Source organism: Homalodisca vitripennis, chromosome 2, assembly GCF_021130785.1.
Source record: "Homalodisca vitripennis isolate AUS2020 chromosome 2, UT_GWSS_2.1, whole genome shotgun sequence".
Lineage (NCBI taxonomy): Eukaryota > Metazoa > Arthropoda > Insecta > Hemiptera > Cicadellidae > Homalodisca > Homalodisca vitripennis.
Window position 1 is genome coordinate 10,422,268 of NC_060208.1, and position 17,164 is coordinate 10,439,431.

At 34.3% G+C, this 17,164-nt stretch overlaps 1 protein-coding gene across 2 annotated transcripts in view; it reads left to right on the forward strand.

Moving 5' to 3' along the window:
• LOC124353540 (DNA topoisomerase 2-like) overlaps positions 1 to 17,164 on the forward strand; it is a 49,842-nt gene that overhangs the window by 13,341 nt on the left and 19,337 nt on the right. For both annotated transcript variants that reach the window (XM_046803425.1, XM_046803424.1), the window contains exons 4-15: positions 332 to 575; positions 2,964 to 3,182; positions 4,209 to 4,382; positions 6,447 to 6,686; positions 7,622 to 7,727; positions 8,956 to 9,146; positions 9,270 to 9,401; positions 10,998 to 11,208; positions 11,965 to 12,156; positions 14,025 to 14,173; positions 15,058 to 15,305; positions 16,277 to 16,508. In XM_046803425.1, coding sequence (XP_046659381.1) covers positions 332 to 575; positions 2,964 to 3,182; positions 4,209 to 4,382; positions 6,447 to 6,686; positions 7,622 to 7,727; positions 8,956 to 9,146; positions 9,270 to 9,401; positions 10,998 to 11,208; positions 11,965 to 12,156; positions 14,025 to 14,173; positions 15,058 to 15,305; positions 16,277 to 16,508 — 2,338 coding nt within the window. The remainder of the gene's footprint in view (positions 1 to 331; positions 576 to 2,963; positions 3,183 to 4,208; positions 4,383 to 6,446; positions 6,687 to 7,621; positions 7,728 to 8,955; positions 9,147 to 9,269; positions 9,402 to 10,997; positions 11,209 to 11,964; positions 12,157 to 14,024; positions 14,174 to 15,057; positions 15,306 to 16,276; positions 16,509 to 17,164) is intronic.

Genomic DNA, 17,164 nt, shown 5'->3' on the forward strand with positions numbered 1-17,164 from the left:
CCAAAATATCTCGGCAAAATGAAAGAACTGATGAATACTATGTCAGGGAACTAAGTGTACCAATACATAGAAAGCGATGTCATGTAACATGACGCAAAACTATCAAACAGATGTTAACATATGGAATAAAATACATGGAGCAAGATGTAATCTGTGAATTCTATTCCTTTTGTTTACTATGTTGAATGTTTCGCATCGCTTAATATTTATACTTTTTGTTTTTTTACATTAAAAATTCTGTGAATTTTACCTTATTTAAAATATTTTTAGTTGCAACACATGCCAGTAGTACAATAATTGCATGATTTTAATGAGTTGTAACAATGTACAGAGAAGCCAACACGGTGTCCGTTTGGAACAACGGAAAGGGAATCCCTGTGGTCGAGCACAAGGACGAGAAGATGTTCGTCCCCACCATGATCTTCGGGCATCTGTTGACTTCCTCCAACTACAACGACGAAGAGGAGAAAGTAACAGGCGGCAGGAACGGGTTTGGAGCAAAGCTCTGCAACATATTTAGTACCAAGTTCACTGTCGAGACTTCTTCTTCAGAGTACAAACGCTGTTTCAAACAGGTACAATGCATCATTTAGAATTGTAGAATTTTTCTTAGAGAGGGGCAGAGGAGTATAGAGTATCAGGCAGTCATTACAATACCACATATGCTCTTCAGCTTTATAATAGATTATTATTCTGAACAACATTCTTTGTAACACAGTTTAGTTTCAATGGCATTATCATAATCTAAGTATCAGTGTTGTGAAATACTTGCAAATCATTGAGTAACATTGTGGTCTAACACTCAAGGTTTAAGTTCAACCAGAAATTTATTTTAAAGACAAATATACATCATAACTTAGCACCTTCAAATAGTGTTTGGCTGTTTAATATACGTAACTGTCTCGTAGTTTCAGTTTGTACAGTGAAATTACAACGCTTGGATAACTTTTATGTTTTGTAGTGCCGCCTGGTGGCTAGTCACATCAATGGGCCTAGCATATAAAACCTTCTCTGTGGAAAAATACATATACATACAAACTTTCATAATGATCGGTCGCATAGTTTCCGATTCTATAAAGGACATACAAACAAACATTCATTTTTATATATAGATATATGTTGTTAACAATATTTTCACTTTCACAACTGATATCAGATTGATTGCTGGTGTGCCTAACATAGATTACTGTAAAGCTTGGTTTGCAAAGTTTAATCTAACCCTACCATCTGTTTATGTATTGGTGTTTTGATGTATGTTAAAGATAACTTGAATGACCTTGTTAGCCTCTGTGATAACCATAACTATTTTACGAGAAATAGGAATGATCTGTTGCTGATGAAGTGTAAATACACAAGCACCAAAGTAGCTTTAGGTATCTGGGAATCAAATTGTACAATGCTTTACCTGAACATATAAAAAAATTATCTAGCCCTAGGTTTGAAACCTCCATAAAAAACATGTTGCTTAAGAAGTGTATATATAGTGTAAATGAATGTTACAATGCTAGTAATAGTATGCTTCTTTAACTAGTTTCACATGTTATAACTTGTTGACGTTGTTATTCACTATTGTAGTGTCCTGACAATAAATGATTTGATTTGATGAAATGTTGCGTTTTGCATGTGTACATTCACCAAATGATTCTGATGATGAGAACTGAATAGCTTCATGTTGGATTGAGGTGACTTTGGATGGGATGTTTAGACGATAAAGATGATCAAGATAATTTTACAATTTAGAATTGAAAAATAGATAGATCTGGACATCTGACCCATACAATCAAATAATATGTAAAGTGACAAGTTATGATCAAGATAATTTTACAATTTAGAATTGAAAGGTAGATAGATCTGGACATCTGACCCGTACAATCAAATAATATGTAAAGTGACAAGTTATGATCAAGATAATTTTACAATTTAGAATTGAAAGATGGATAGATCTGGACATCTGACCCATACAATCAAATAATATGTAAAGTGACAAGTTATGATCAAGATAATTTTACAATTTAGAATTGAAAGATGGATAGATCTGGACATCTGACCCATACAATCAAATAATATGTAAAGTGACAAGTTATGATCAAGATAATTTTACAATTTAGAATTGAAAGGTAGATAGATCTGGACATCTGACCCGTACAATCAAATAATATGTAAAGTGACAAGTTATGATCAAGATAATTTTACAATTTAGAATTGAAAGATGGATAGATCTGGACATCTGACCCATACAATCAAATAATATGTAAAGTGACAAGTTATGATCAAGATAATTTTACAATTTAGAATTGAAAGATGGATAGATCTGGACATCTGACCCATACAATCAAATAATATGTAAAGTGACAAGTTATGATCAAGATAATTTTACAATTTAGAATTGAAAGATGGATAGATCTGGACATCTGACCCATACAATCAAATAATATGCAAAGTGACAAGTTATGATCAAGATAATTTTACAATTTAGAATTGAAAGATGGATAGATCTGGACATCTGACCCATACAATCAAATAATATGTAAAGTGACAAGTTATGATCAAGATAATTTTACAATTTAGAATTGAAAGATGGATAGATCTGGACATCTGACCCATACAATCAAATAATATGTAAAGTGACAAGTTATGATCAAGATAATTTTACAATTTAGAATTGAAAGATGGATAGATCTGGACATCTGACCCATACAATCAAATAATATGTAAAGTGACAAGTTATGATCAAGATAATTTTACAATTTAGAATTGAAAGATGGATAGATCTGGACATCTGACCCATACAATCAAATAATATGTAAAGTGACAAGTTATGCCTTGATTATTTTTGTTGATTTATACACAGGAGAATTTACTAGAAAAGCTACAATTGGAGTCTTTTTCTATAGAATTCAAAGCAGGTGATAAATGAAGGATTGTGATCCCTGATAGCTGGACTCAACAAATTTTCATTTCAGACTTGGGGAAACAACATGGCAAAGGCTTCCGAGCCCAAAATCAAGCCGTGTACTAAAGATGACGACGACTACACGAAGATAACTTTCTCGCCTGACCTCACCAAGTTCAAGATGGATCGACTGGATGACGGCATCGTCTCTCTCATGTCCCGGAGAGCCTACGATGTTGCGGCCTCCACACGTGGCGTCAAAGTTTTCCTAAATGGGAAGCGTTTGCCTGTGAGTTTGGATTAGTAATTTTTGGTTTTAGAATGGTGTTTTGGTATTTAAGAGAAATTTACAGCATTATAATTGTGTAGTGTCAAACCTTTTAACATCCTATTAATTGTTGTGTTTGAGTGTATTATATGATGCTGTAAAATATGTGTGTAATTAACAAACAACATATAACATAAATAAATTATTGCATAAGACATTAATAGTTTGTTGATATCCACTAAACATTATGCCAATATATACAATTTTTAATCAAAACTACAAACATGAACACATTTTACCTTTCTTTGTTTTTTAATCTTGTACTATCCATATAAGGTTGTTCAACAAGATCAATCTGATCTTGAATACAGCTAAATCGTGTAATAACTTGATCCTTTAAATTTAAACGCATATTTATCCAATCACTGTTCAGATGAAGATGGAACTTAAGCACAATTACGTAGACCTAACTTGACTAAGACTTGGTTATGTTTACAATCAAACTACTTCAGTAATTTGATTATTTTACCCTTAATTACTTTACTTATGTTTTATATTTTCTGTTTGAAATTCTTACTTATACTATAAGTTTTTTTTGAAATTGATACTGTCACTTTGAGTAGCCATTTTCAAGTTGCTGTGTTTTGTTGGTTTTTGGTACAAAGTTAAAAAGTACCAAAAACCAACATACTACTACTTTGTACTTTGTGCTTTTTTTGTTAGTTAAATTATTTATTTTTGTGTAACAATACACTTCTTTATTAATTAATCGTTTGAGCACTGCATACATTATATGTATAAAACTATGATGACCCGAAATAGTTGGTACTTTCAAGATCCACCTGTATCCATGTTTGTATAGTTAAAGAGTAGTATGACCTAACAAAGGATTAATTCAATATTTTTTCTAAAACTTTGTAGGGCAAACACGTTATAATTTTTAATAATGATTATTGAAATTTTCCACCTTACTATACTAGTAAGATTCAAAATACAAATAAGGGCAAATTTATAAAGTTTTTATTAATCTGCTTGGGGTTTCTTCAGATCAAGACCTTCAAGGACTACGTGGAACTGTACATTAAAGGCAAGGAGGATGAGACAGGAAACCCGTACAAAGTGATTTACGAAAACGTCAACGACAGGTGGGAGGTTGCTGTGACCATCTCCGATCGTGGCTTCCAACAAGTGTCGTTCGTCAACAGCATTGCTACGACCAAGGTTTGTGTTGCCACACTATGGTAATGTTTCTAGCTGTAAACTCTGAATGAATGTGTACACCTTCCAGGTTAAAAACTATATCAGTTCTTTGCTTGCACTTGATATAAATACTCATTGTAATATTGTGAAATTCCTGGACTTAATTTAACTAACCCATTGTGGTTATAAGGATGCTGCATCCTTCTGTTCAGTGAACCAGGGCCCTAAAGGCACACATGTTGAGTCCTCAATTCTGTTTTTATACCAATAACTGTTGAGTTTTTTTTATATTTATACTATATTACATTTAAACGCTTTAAGTTTAATGTGGTATATTGCTATTGTTAATAATAATAAGGTATTTATTTAGCAAATGTTCATCAGTACAAAAACTGTTTTTCATGAAAACTTTTGTCAGACATATAGAATACATGGAGAACAATAACGTAAACAATAAAATAAACGTAAAAACAATAAACTATAAAAACTAAACTTACCTGATGCATATGCATGGGTCAGGCAAACACCACCTTCACACTCCCCTTAAATTTCTTACAGCTATAACTTTTTAAAGTGGGTGGCAAAGCATTGTATTTCTTTGGTCCAAAGTAACTAAAACCCTTTTTCCCCGTTTCCAGCTTTGTCTTTGGTAGGTGCAATAGGCTGTTCTGACGGGTACTACGCACATTAATTTCTTGCCTGATTACCAGCTTATTCCTGAGGTATTCAGGTTTTCCCGTCTGAAGAATTTTGTGGACCAGATTGACGGTTTGCAAGTCGGATACACCCATGATAGACAACACCTTAGCATTTAATCTGTACTCGCTGATGTGGTCGAATTTTTTCAGATTGTAAACGAATCTCAGTGCTCTGTTCTGCAGACGAGTAAGTATCATCAAATTTCCCTGAGTCAGACAACAAGCAAAAGCTGGAAGAGCATAATGTATAGCAGGAAATATTGTTGACCGAACAATTTCCAGCTTGGAAGATTCTGGCAAAATTGTGCTTAATCTGTAAATTGCCTTTAATCTCATTGTCACTGTTTTACATATAGCTTTGACATGATTGGAAAAAAATTGTGTGGTGAAAAATAACAAACACTTATAGAATGAGCTCATATGGGTATATTTTGCTCTACTACGTCATCAGTTTTGTTTGTAACTGAAGGTTGCTAATGTTTTTGTTTATGAAACAAATTGAGAAATTATTTGTGGAAAGTAGAAATGACGGAAATTATAGTAATACTAGTAGTTACTCGTGGTTTCACATGCAATTTCGTAAGTTTTGCACCTGTATGAGTACTTCTGGCTCGAGCGAATTTATATTTCTAAGACCAATGTTGAATTTGCCTTCGTGCCACGATCAAGAAAATATGCCTTGTAAAACATTATTAATTTACTTTGGATTTTATATTTTAAGGCGTTCTTTAACTTTGTAATATTATTTTTGTAGTGGTTAAGACAATTGTTTAAAACAAGAACATAATTTAAAGATTTTTGAAATGTGTAGATTTTGTTTAAAGTTAAAATTCCCATTCACATTTTATATTTTGAAGTGTTTTGAATTCATTTGCACGGTATTCAGTGTTGAAAAAAATGTAAAGGAGGATTTCACTTCCCTGTATGCACAAAGCTGTAATATTTGAGGGATGCTACAGGTCAGGGAAAAGTCAGGGGAAAAAAAAACAGGACTGGAAATCAGTTAAAAGTCAGGGAATCCGGTCTCAAGTCAGGGAAAAGTCAGGGAATTTCGACGTTGGTCAGGGAAAAATATAAAATCCCTTTACACAAATAGACTTACTGCTGCCGCGCCGAGTCCAAGCCTGCAGACGACGGGGCGCATGAAGCAGGCTTTTTTATATTTGCCACCTTGTTAGCCTCAACACTGCTTTTTTACACCCATTAATTGCCAAAAACCCTGTGGATTGCGTCGAAAAAAGTCAGGGAAAAATGAAAAATTTGGTCTGGAAATCAGGGAAAAGTCAGGGAATTTCATTATTGGACTCCTGTAGCAACCCTGTATTTGAAGTAACTGCTCTCTGTTCACAATAGAATAAGTGGCTAATTACTCCTTTGGTATGTCTAGGGTGGGAGACACGTGGACCATGTAGCTGACATGATCGTTAAACAGCTGATCGACACCATCAAGAAGAAGAACAAGGGTGGGTTAACAGTGAAACCCTTCCAAGTGAAGAACCACATGTGGATATTTGTCAACTGTCTCATCGTCAACCCCACGTTCGACTCCCAGACTAAAGAGACCATGACACTTCAAGCTAAAAGCTTTGGATCCAAGTGCAACTTGCCAGAAAAGTTCATTAACAGTGTGAGTTGTTGCGTCAGGTTTGAATAGAATGATCGTCCTGTTTGATAGTCTAGGCTACTCTTACTCTTCATCATCATCTTTCTTTCATTCCAATATTGCACCAAATCTGTCTAACATGTTGCCTTTTCTTAGTATTCCATAATTTTTCTGAACTTTTTCCTCCACTTTTCTCCCTTCATTAAAACACTCTCCATCTGTTTCCTCATTTGAATCCTTCACTATCTCTTGGCATTCTGTATTTCTTTCATTATTTTTACACTTGTAAAATATTTTATCATATCCTCATCTCTCTCTAATTTTAACCTACTTATCTAGAATAATTATTTAAATCTATTAATTTTTCCAATGATCAATCCGTATGGGTGTACTCCAGAGGTGAAAATAAAAATTTTGTTCTGTAGAACAAAACTTTCATTTGAAGTTCAGTAGGGTGCTTCAAAGTTTGAACATATGTGTTTTTATATCTATCAGTTATGTTCATTAAACACGAATATGAAAGACTTTAGTAGAGTAGAATTGATTTATGCCATAATAAATTGTTCATGAAGTTCAAGGATGGTTTTACAAAAGTTTTGTTGTAAGGGACTTTTTTGTGTCTCATTGTAAAACTTTCCCAAAATGTTGCTGGTGTGGCCTAGGTAAATTAATTGTATACAGTAAGGCAATTATCTACAGGAAATAATTAATAGGTTGAATGTGTGGTAAATGGTAAAGTGCACTGCTATCCTAGGACATTTCAACTGGAAGATTTATAGTTAGCCACATATGTTCGCAGATAACGTTTCCTTCATTAAGATTTTGTTTGGCTTAGATTTCTTGATGTGCTTAGTAGTCGTTTTGTGCCTAAATATTCGTTGCATGTACCCAAATATAAATATGGAAAAGTAATTTAAATAGTAATACTAAAACCTCTAACGCTACTATGTTACCTGCAGGTCTCAAAGTCGGGGATCATCGAGAACGTCTTGTCTTGGGCGAAGTTCAAGGCACAAACACAGCTCCAGAAAACTTGCAGTGGCAAGAAACAAAACAAACTTAAAGGTAACGTGTGTTCAATTTATACCGTTGTAATTGGAATGTTCTGTTGTCTGTTAATTGTAGTTATACCACAACCCACACTGATACAGACAACTGATTGAAAAACAGTTGTATTGTCGTGACGCAAATTATATTAAACGTAAATATATCATTGTTTTTAATCTAAAATAGCAAATGTGGACTAGTCACACATACAGACTGTTTAGCATAATATAACAGTAACGACTTTGTAAGAAACAATTTTTCAGTGAAAATGTCAATAAAAGCAATCATAAAAGTGTTATTTAGCTTGTCGCATTGTGTATTCAGAAAATGTAACAAATACACAGCCAGCGTGGTCTGCAACAGATAGGAACATCTTTTGGGCGTAGATAGTTCTCTTCTGGTATCATAAAGAGAGCTGAAGACCAAAATTGCTGATTCCTCAAGATTCCAATGATCCAGGAATTAAAATCCATCTGTAATTCGTATAAAAACTGTCCTTCCAAGATTTTAAACATTGCTGTCAATTATAAAAATAAAAACAAATCACAATTATTTCCACAAAATACTAAAAACAGAAGTAAATATTTTATATTGAAAAAGAAAACAAATGTAGCATTTGGATATCTAATGGTAATAAAATATACAAGTAATACAATTCAAAATAGTTAACATTAAATAATTTAATGCTAATTATAGTATTGAAAAGTCATATCACAAAGGAATAAATCCATATATTGAAATAAAGAGAGAAATTAAAATTACTATATATATATAGTAATTTATATATATATATACATAGTATATATATATATATATATATATATATATATATATATATATATATATACTATGGGCCTTAATGGCCTGTGTGCGTAGACTCGAGTTGAAATTTTTAGGATTAGAATTTTATCTTGAGCACTGTGTAGATTAAATTTAAATTTATAAATTTTTTAATTGAAAGAAGTTATGTGAAGCAGAATAGCTTATGGATATGACTTAAGAATTCTGATAATTAGCAATATTGTAGAGAAAGTAGACAAAACAAATAAAAATATTGAGTGAACAAAAATTACTAAAAGTTGATTTAATAACTCATGTACATGGATTTTTTATCTTTAGTTTGGAGAGGAATGATTGTTACCAAAAGTTCAGAGTTTATTATTTTCTTATAAGTATGCAGATACGGGTTGAAGGGATGGTTGTAAATATGTTACAAATATTTTATGCATGACTGTTTTTTGTCCAGGAGTGCCCAAGTTAGAAGACGCAAATGACGCAGGCACGAAAAACTCACTGGACTGCACTTTGATATTGACTGAGGGAGATTCAGCCAAGAGTTTGGCTGTGAGCGGGCTCGGTGTGGTCGGCCGTGACAAGTACGGTGTGTTCCCACTCCGAGGTAAACTGCTCAACGTGCGCGAGGCCACGCACAAACAGGTGTGTAACGGTTTCGCTTCATTGTGACAAACCGAGAACTGAGAAACTCACTCTATGCAAATAGCATTTTAGTGTGAATAAATAAGATTAACTAATTCATGGTTTACGTTTCTCTTTTGTCAGATTTTGGAGAACGCGGAAATCAACAACATTATCAAGATTGTTGGGCTTCAGTACAAAAAGAAATACGAGACAATGGACGACTTGAGGACCCTACGATATGGCAGGCTCATGATAATGACAGATCAAGATCAGGTGAGTTGTCCAGGATCTAAACGGAGCGGAGTAGAGTATGGTTAACTCTTATACTGTAAGTCCATGGAGTTGGTACAAACCCTATACTAGTACAACAGTACAGACAAGTGACTTGTTACAAGCCTGCAACTTTCAGTAGGCAGTGGCAATTTACAAGGCATCACTGTTTCAAGGTCTGCTTGAAAATAGAATTGGCTTGTGTCACTGTCGCACTTCTCTGAAATCACGTGACCACAAATTCGAGACATATCGTTGAAAGCCTAAGCCCCTTTTATGTTAACTAATTGCTTGATCTGCTCAAAGTTCTGGGTGTATTTAGATTAATGCATTGATTCCATATAGTCATAATGAGGAACGTAGAATCTTGGAGCATTGGAAAAACAGATATATAATTTAAAAAATTATATATTGGAAAATGTTGTATTCCTTTATCTAGTGATACTACAATAATGAGGAACATTTAAATTTCAGTCTCAACAACTTTAGCATCCTTCTTCTCTTTGTGACATTGATATTGGGCATTTGGTATTGGTCTTGTCATCACAGGGGCTTTTGCCAAGTGCTCCAGGAACACCCTTGTAATCCTTATTGCAATATAAGCAGGAAAAACACTTATTGGTCTCTAGTTACAGCAGTTGGACACTACAAAATTAGCATGTGGTAATCCAGGTATATGGTGTTAGGTACCTTTGGCAAACTCTTCAGGGATGTTATCCCTTTTTCTTTTTTCTTTTTTCCTTGGGGCGGCCTACTGCCATGCACTTAAGCCTCAAGGGCTTTTTGCGCACCCCGGAAACACCATGAGGCCCACCAGTCTACAACTTCAGCAGTTCAACAAACCGCCGAAAACAACCTATCAAGTCCTCCTGGGAAAATTCACCACCCCTGTCCAAGCTACCAAAGATGGCATACCGCTCTCTTGCTATTGCAGGGCAATCAAAGAGCAGGTGCTCAGCAGTCTCCTCCTGCTCATTACACCTTCCACAGAGCGGATCCTCTGACCCAGTCCTAGGGAATCCAGTCCGTTCAATCTTTGATGGTACTTTCAGTGTTCTTATGAGTATCTTCATTTGGGAATGCTGATAGCCGAGCGGTCTGAGACGTTGGACTTTGAGTCTGAGTTAGAGATAGCGCAGGTCAAATCCTGTCTGTGACCGTTGCACTTTTTATCAGTACCATCGACCTTGTACTGTATCGTCTTGCCTCCTTATTCTGTTTGATAAGATCCTCGCACAGGCTAGTGGTCCATGAGGATGGGCATAATAAGGCTTAAAAGGAGATTGAAAAAAAATTTGCAATGTAACGGCAAGACGTTAAACATTTTCTTCACTGATAACCGAGTTGTTTTGAAGACACGTGGGTGTTCACTCCAATCTTGTCTGGTACTGCTATCAACCCATTAGGGGAATGAGAGAAGTGGATGAAGCCTTCATTTTATACCTTGTGTTGGGTCTTAATTGAGGCTTAACTACTACTTTAATTGTTTACTCGTTAATGATCAATTTGTTATCAGGTGGTCTTAGTGGTGTCTGTAGATTACAAAACATCCAACTGTTCCGTACTGAAGGACTGACATAACTTGTACTGTTCACTTAGGACGGATCACATATCAAAGGGCTCATCATCAATTTTATCCACACCAACTGGCCTTCGCTGCTCAAGCTGCCGTTCCTGGAGGAATTCATCACTCCCATCATCAAGGCGTCGAAAGGGAAGGAGGAGATCTCATTTTATTCTCTGCCAGAGTTCGAGGAATGGAAGAAAGAAAAGGACAACTGGCACACGTACAAGATCAAATACTACAAAGGTTTTTATTTTTTGCCATTCCTATTTGTTGCCTACTCTGTTTGGTAATTCAAGATACTTTATTTGTCTTTAAACATATTATATAAATGAAATTGACATTGTTAGTAAATTCATAACATTAGTATAACTAGCCAATACCAAATTCCTCAATTTCGTATAAACAAAATAGTTCGATAAGCCTAAGAAAATTAATAAATGATTAAAAACTAATGTACAACTACAATAAATAAATAAGTTCATAACATAACAACAACAAATAAAATATATAAGAAGTAATAATAGAGAATAAAACAAATAATAACTCAATAAATTTGTAACTGTGGCCTCAAAATTGACACAGGACAAATGCTCATCAAAAGGCTTTGTCCAATGAGAAATAATAAATAAATTTGAACAGAAACAACAAATATAAAAACAGTAGACTAAAATTTTATTTCACTAGTGTCATAGGACAAATGTTTGTCAATTGAATAAAAGGTTTTGTCCTTCAACCAAGTACTAATAGAGCTTTTACTCAATAAAACTGTATTATTTTTCATCTAATATAGATGTTTTTGTTTGAAACAGTGTAACATTGATATTTACAGGGTGTTCTGTAATTTGTCGAAAATTTTACGGAATTGCTCGTTGGGTCCAAGCAAACAAAATAAAAATGGACTTTTTCCTGTGTTTTCATTCCCGTTGATTTACTTTTGTGTAGTATACTTTTATTTCCACGATTTCGATTCAGTATATGACCAATTGGGGAATTGTACAGGTTTGGGTACCTCCACTTCAAAGGAGGCCAAAGAATATTTCTCAGACATGAAGAGGCACAGGATCTTGTTCAAGCACGGGGGAGATGAGGATGATAAACACATCCTGATGGCCTTCAGCAAGAAGCTTGTAGACTCACGAAAGGAATGGCTCACCAACTGGATGACAGACTGCAAGCGGAGAGCTGAACTCGGTGAGTACTCGTCGCTGTTCAAAATCTCGCATAAAAACCGGTACTTGTAAAAATTCCATAATTTTGGCAACAAAATGTTTAAAATCTTTACAGTTTATTGTGTTAAAGTCAAATTATAAACAGATGTTTTTGGCGTCTGGTTATTGGTACTTACACAGTTGCTCTTTTACAATTTTCTGGTACATTGGATGAGAGTTTATATGGTCGATGGTTGAATTACTCGTACATCTACTCTTACTCACATCTTGTGATGAATTTGCTCGTTAGATCAGTATTGTCCATTGTCTCACAATATGCCTCATTAAGTACTCAAAGCCAATATAGGTTATACAGGATGTTCATTATACTTCTCCAAATCACCATTCACTTTTTGATTCGTCAGTTCAAAATAAATACAATATGCCATATAAAGTATGGTCTAAAGCAGGAGTGCCCAACCTTTTTTACCCAAGAGCCACATTGTAAAGCCTTTATGGCCAGGCGGGCCAACATCCCAGGGAATTTGGAATCCCAAACAAAACGTATTGCCCGGGGGTTTGTTCCAGAAATCTTGTGCAAAATATGATTTTTAAGGTTATTTGGCGCTTGTTTCCTGATTATTGTAATTTCTTATTATTTATTAGTTGTTAGATAAAGGTTTATAATATATTATGTGTTTAGGTACTTTTAGTAGAAATAAATATAAACCCAGACTTTTGGATGTTTGCTCTAATTCTGAGAGAACAATAAAAAAGTCACCAATAAATTGAATACATTGATTTTAATTAATCCTACTAGGATACTAGGACATACAAATTACATGGCGAGTGGTGACCTTGAGTTGGGTAGGGGTTACGTCGCCGCACCGCGCGCTGTGCCGTGCTTTACGCGCGCTCTATTCGCCAGCCGGCAGCCACCACCGTAGTCAGTGAAATCTGTCTGCAACTACTTTACTTCTTTGAACACTCATACTCCACCAAATGAATACGGCTCGTTCTACGTGAAATCGGCTGGACTGCTTGGTTCTCAAAATTTGTATTTATTTAATATTTCAAATGCTTGTAAACAAATTTGGTTGTTTTGGCAACAAGGCGGGCCACATAAAACTGACTCGCGGGCCGGATTCGGCCCGCGGGCCGTAGGTTGGGCAGCCCTGGTCTAAAGTATAAAGTTCAAACTTAGCGTATTGTTTAGTCTAATTAAGATCTTTTTATTTTTTTTTACAAATTTCAGAAAGATATCATACCAGGTTTTGTAAAGGCGGCCTTACAAAATGTTCAAACGGTAATAACTAAAAAAAACGGGAGATTTTATGAAAAGTTTATAAGAATTACAGTAAATATAGATTACTTTTAAATGAACATTTTGATACAAAATTTATGTCACTACGGCAAATAATAACTGAACATTTAAGGTTTTACTAAGCTCCATCCCTCACTTTAAAGTACAATAATCGAGTTATTAATGTTGTTCAACTGCTGATTAATTAAGTAATCAGCTCTGATTGTTGCAGATTACTAGCTCATTTTATAAACTTGTTTGCATGCTGTACACATTTTTGCCGACTTGATCTTTAAACTTCATCTCTCGATTGATATTTCTCCTCGAGCCACTTCATCCATTAAAATGCAAGCGTTAGTCACTCATTTTCACGATGCAGCTAAATACATACACCAAAAGTGTTATTGACCTCGTACTTCACCGGAAGTAAAGAAAGAAGTTATAGCAAAATTTACGAAACAGTTGGCACACCTTGTGTAAAAGTATTTTGCTGTAATTCTAGTAGGTGTGGTGAAATTTAAGTTATGGCCACAAGCACTGAAAAGCATATCATGCATTTTACGATTATGTAGAGAAAATCAAGCATACTGATGGTCTGTGTTACGCAGGTCTGCCTGAGGACTACTTGTACACGAAGACTACTCGTGTCGTGAGCTACAAGGATTTCATCAACAAGGAGTTAGTTCTGTTCAGCAACATGGACAACGAACGCTCCATCCCCAGCCTCGTGGATGGTCTCAAACCTGGATCCCGGAAGGTCTGTACCATCCTGTCGACCGTTTATCACTAAGATCATTGATCTATACAAAGAAGTATTTAGTATAGGTTGATCGTGATGTACGAGATATATTAAAAAAAACACAATTGGGATTGGAAATATAACAAGTTAATGGATATATTTAAGGATTTAAAACTTGAATTGTTAACAGTATTTTTTTTCTCCTGTGTTTTTAGATATGCTTTCACCCAGTGCCACTTACATTGCTAGAAGCAGGTCTTAAAATAATTTTTTAACCATGTAATGTCCATTGCTCGCATGTTCTGATATCTTTGCAATATCTTTTATTTAAAACCTGTATAATACTAAAATATTGGATACAGATATTCTGATAGATTATTTTATGATAAATTAAAATGCGATGAATGTGTTAGGAAGGATACACTATTGTGAAAGACTTAATCATATTTGGTCCACTGTGCAAGTAAGTGGTAGAATTTCAAATTCACTGAGTTTTTATACGGTAATATTTTGTTGTAGGATCCTTGAAACAACCATGAGTATGAACGCAATAGCACTTAAAAAAAGACGGATCATTCTTTATAAAATTGACCAAATCTCTGCAAACGGAGCTGTAGTCTTATTTTATTTAGCATCTGAGCATTCAGTTAAAAAGTCAATATTCCCAAATGGAATTAAGTGGCAGCATTAAATGCTTTCATGAATTTACTTGCTTCAATCTAAATGCCTTAAAATCTGTAATGAGAACATTTGAATTAAGAATAAAATCTAATCCCAAATTAAAAAAAAAATCTTTAAAAAAATCCCTTATCAAAATTAGTAACAGTAAATTTGCAGTTTCAAGAACTCAGTTGTTTTATGCAATAAGTGGTCAATAAACTGTAACTCTGGTTCTGATCTAGGTCCTTTTCACGTGCTTGAAACGTAACGATAAGCGGGAGATCAAGGTGGCGCAGCTGGCAGGTTCAGTGGCCGAACACTCGGCGTATCACCACGGTGAAATGTCGCTCATGTCCACAATCATCAATTTAGCGCAAAACTACGTCGGCAGCAACAACTTGAACCTGCTGCAGCCTATTGGTCAGTTCGGCACAAGACTACAGGGCGGCAAGGACGCGGCCAGCCCCAGATATATCTTCACAATGATGAGGTTAGCAGTTTAATCACATCTTTGTCATCACTCGAATCATAAGGCTTTAATGTGTTAGTATTAATGTATAATTAATTAAATTCTTAAATAACGTTTTTATCAGCTCTTTCTGGTTGATAAAACTTTGTTTTCATTTAAATCTATTGGGAATATGTGAATAAAATCGCAATAGTTTGTCCATAAATAATATGTTATTTGAGTCATTAGACCTTGTGTCATTGATAGTTTATTATTAGTATAGTCTTTGTTTTCTGAAATACTTGTTTTTGGTATAAATATTATTTATTACAGTTTATTAGGGTATATATACAATATTTCATTGAAAATGAAGTTAAGATAAGAAACTTATACAATAAATAAGACATTTTTACTCTAAAGGCGTTAACAAAATTGTATTAAACTGGGGCTTTAACTTAAAATTAATATACAATTTTGTAAAAAAAAGTAAAATCAAACAAAAATTATAGTTTTGTACCTTGTTTGAGACTATATTTTTTAAAACCTAATCATGAAAGAAACCATGCATTACCTTAATATTTCATGATAAGATGTTGTAGGTTAAAAACTATCATGTCGTATTTTGTGAATTTGAATGCAGATTCATGTAAAAATTTACACTTTTTATGTAGTCTTGAAAGGATTAAAATTATGTGCAATTACTTCTATTTAAGATTTTCAACATAACTGTTACGGTGATCTCTTCCACAATTTTATTAACACTGCGTCATGCTGCGTACTAATCTCTTATGTCATATATCCAGTTTTGTCTCCAAAATTCCAGTTTTTCTTTAGTTTAGGAAAACTAAAATTATCAGTTTAAAATTTGGATTCCTCAATTTTCTTAAAATAAAGTATTTTTTGTATGAAATACAGAAGTAACGTGTGTGTACTACTTTGGAAAAATTTTAAAGCTGATGAGTTTAACCTTTCACACGTTTCTGTTTGTGATATATCTCTGTATCTTGTCACAGCCCCCTGACAAGACTCATCTTTCATCCCCACGACGATCCACTGCTCAAATATCTAAAAGACGACAACCAGAAGATTGAACCTGTTTGGTACATTCCAATAATACCGATGATCCTGGTGAACGGCGCCTCCGGTATCGGCACTGGCTGGATGACAAAAATACCCAACTACAACCCTCGTGAGATCATCCAAGTGCTAAAAAGGATGATGGAGGGAGAAGAAGCGCACAATTTGGTAAGTAGCTTGTGCTGATTGTTGAAATCAAGTGAAATTTCCTCAAGGAGCAATTTGAGTGTATCTCGGAGTCAGATTGTATGTGCTGATAACCTTTTTAGTAGTAATAACTGCCTTATTTTTTTGTCCATGAAATCTGTGGGTGGACAATACAATATTTTCTGTTTTAAGGTTTCAGTGAAGTTGTGGTTGCTTTGGACTTTACCCTTAGTGTTTTAATGGAAAAGACATTTTTCATACTTCCACATTTAATTTATTTAAAAAGCACTTTCGCCGGTTAAGGCATCATCAGTTAGATATTTAAAACCTACTCACTTCCATCAAGAATACAAAGCAGAAAATTTACCCTTAGTGGTTTGAAGCGTATAACTCCTAGTCCCTTTCAACTAATCTTATTAATTAAAGATTCTTTCTTGATCAGCAAGAACCTAAATTATCAGCAAGACTATACATCACCATATTTCATTCAGTTAAACTTTTAGAATTTTGTCTGAAAATCACATTTTTTCTAAACATTAGCAGATCAAATATGTCTTGACTTTCAATTTATGTTTTGGTTTTTCAAAACTAAATGGATTATTTTTGTTAAATTCATGTTTATTTCCTTCAATTAAAGAATCACTTTTGAATTGTTTCCAATTTGTTAGATAATGTGA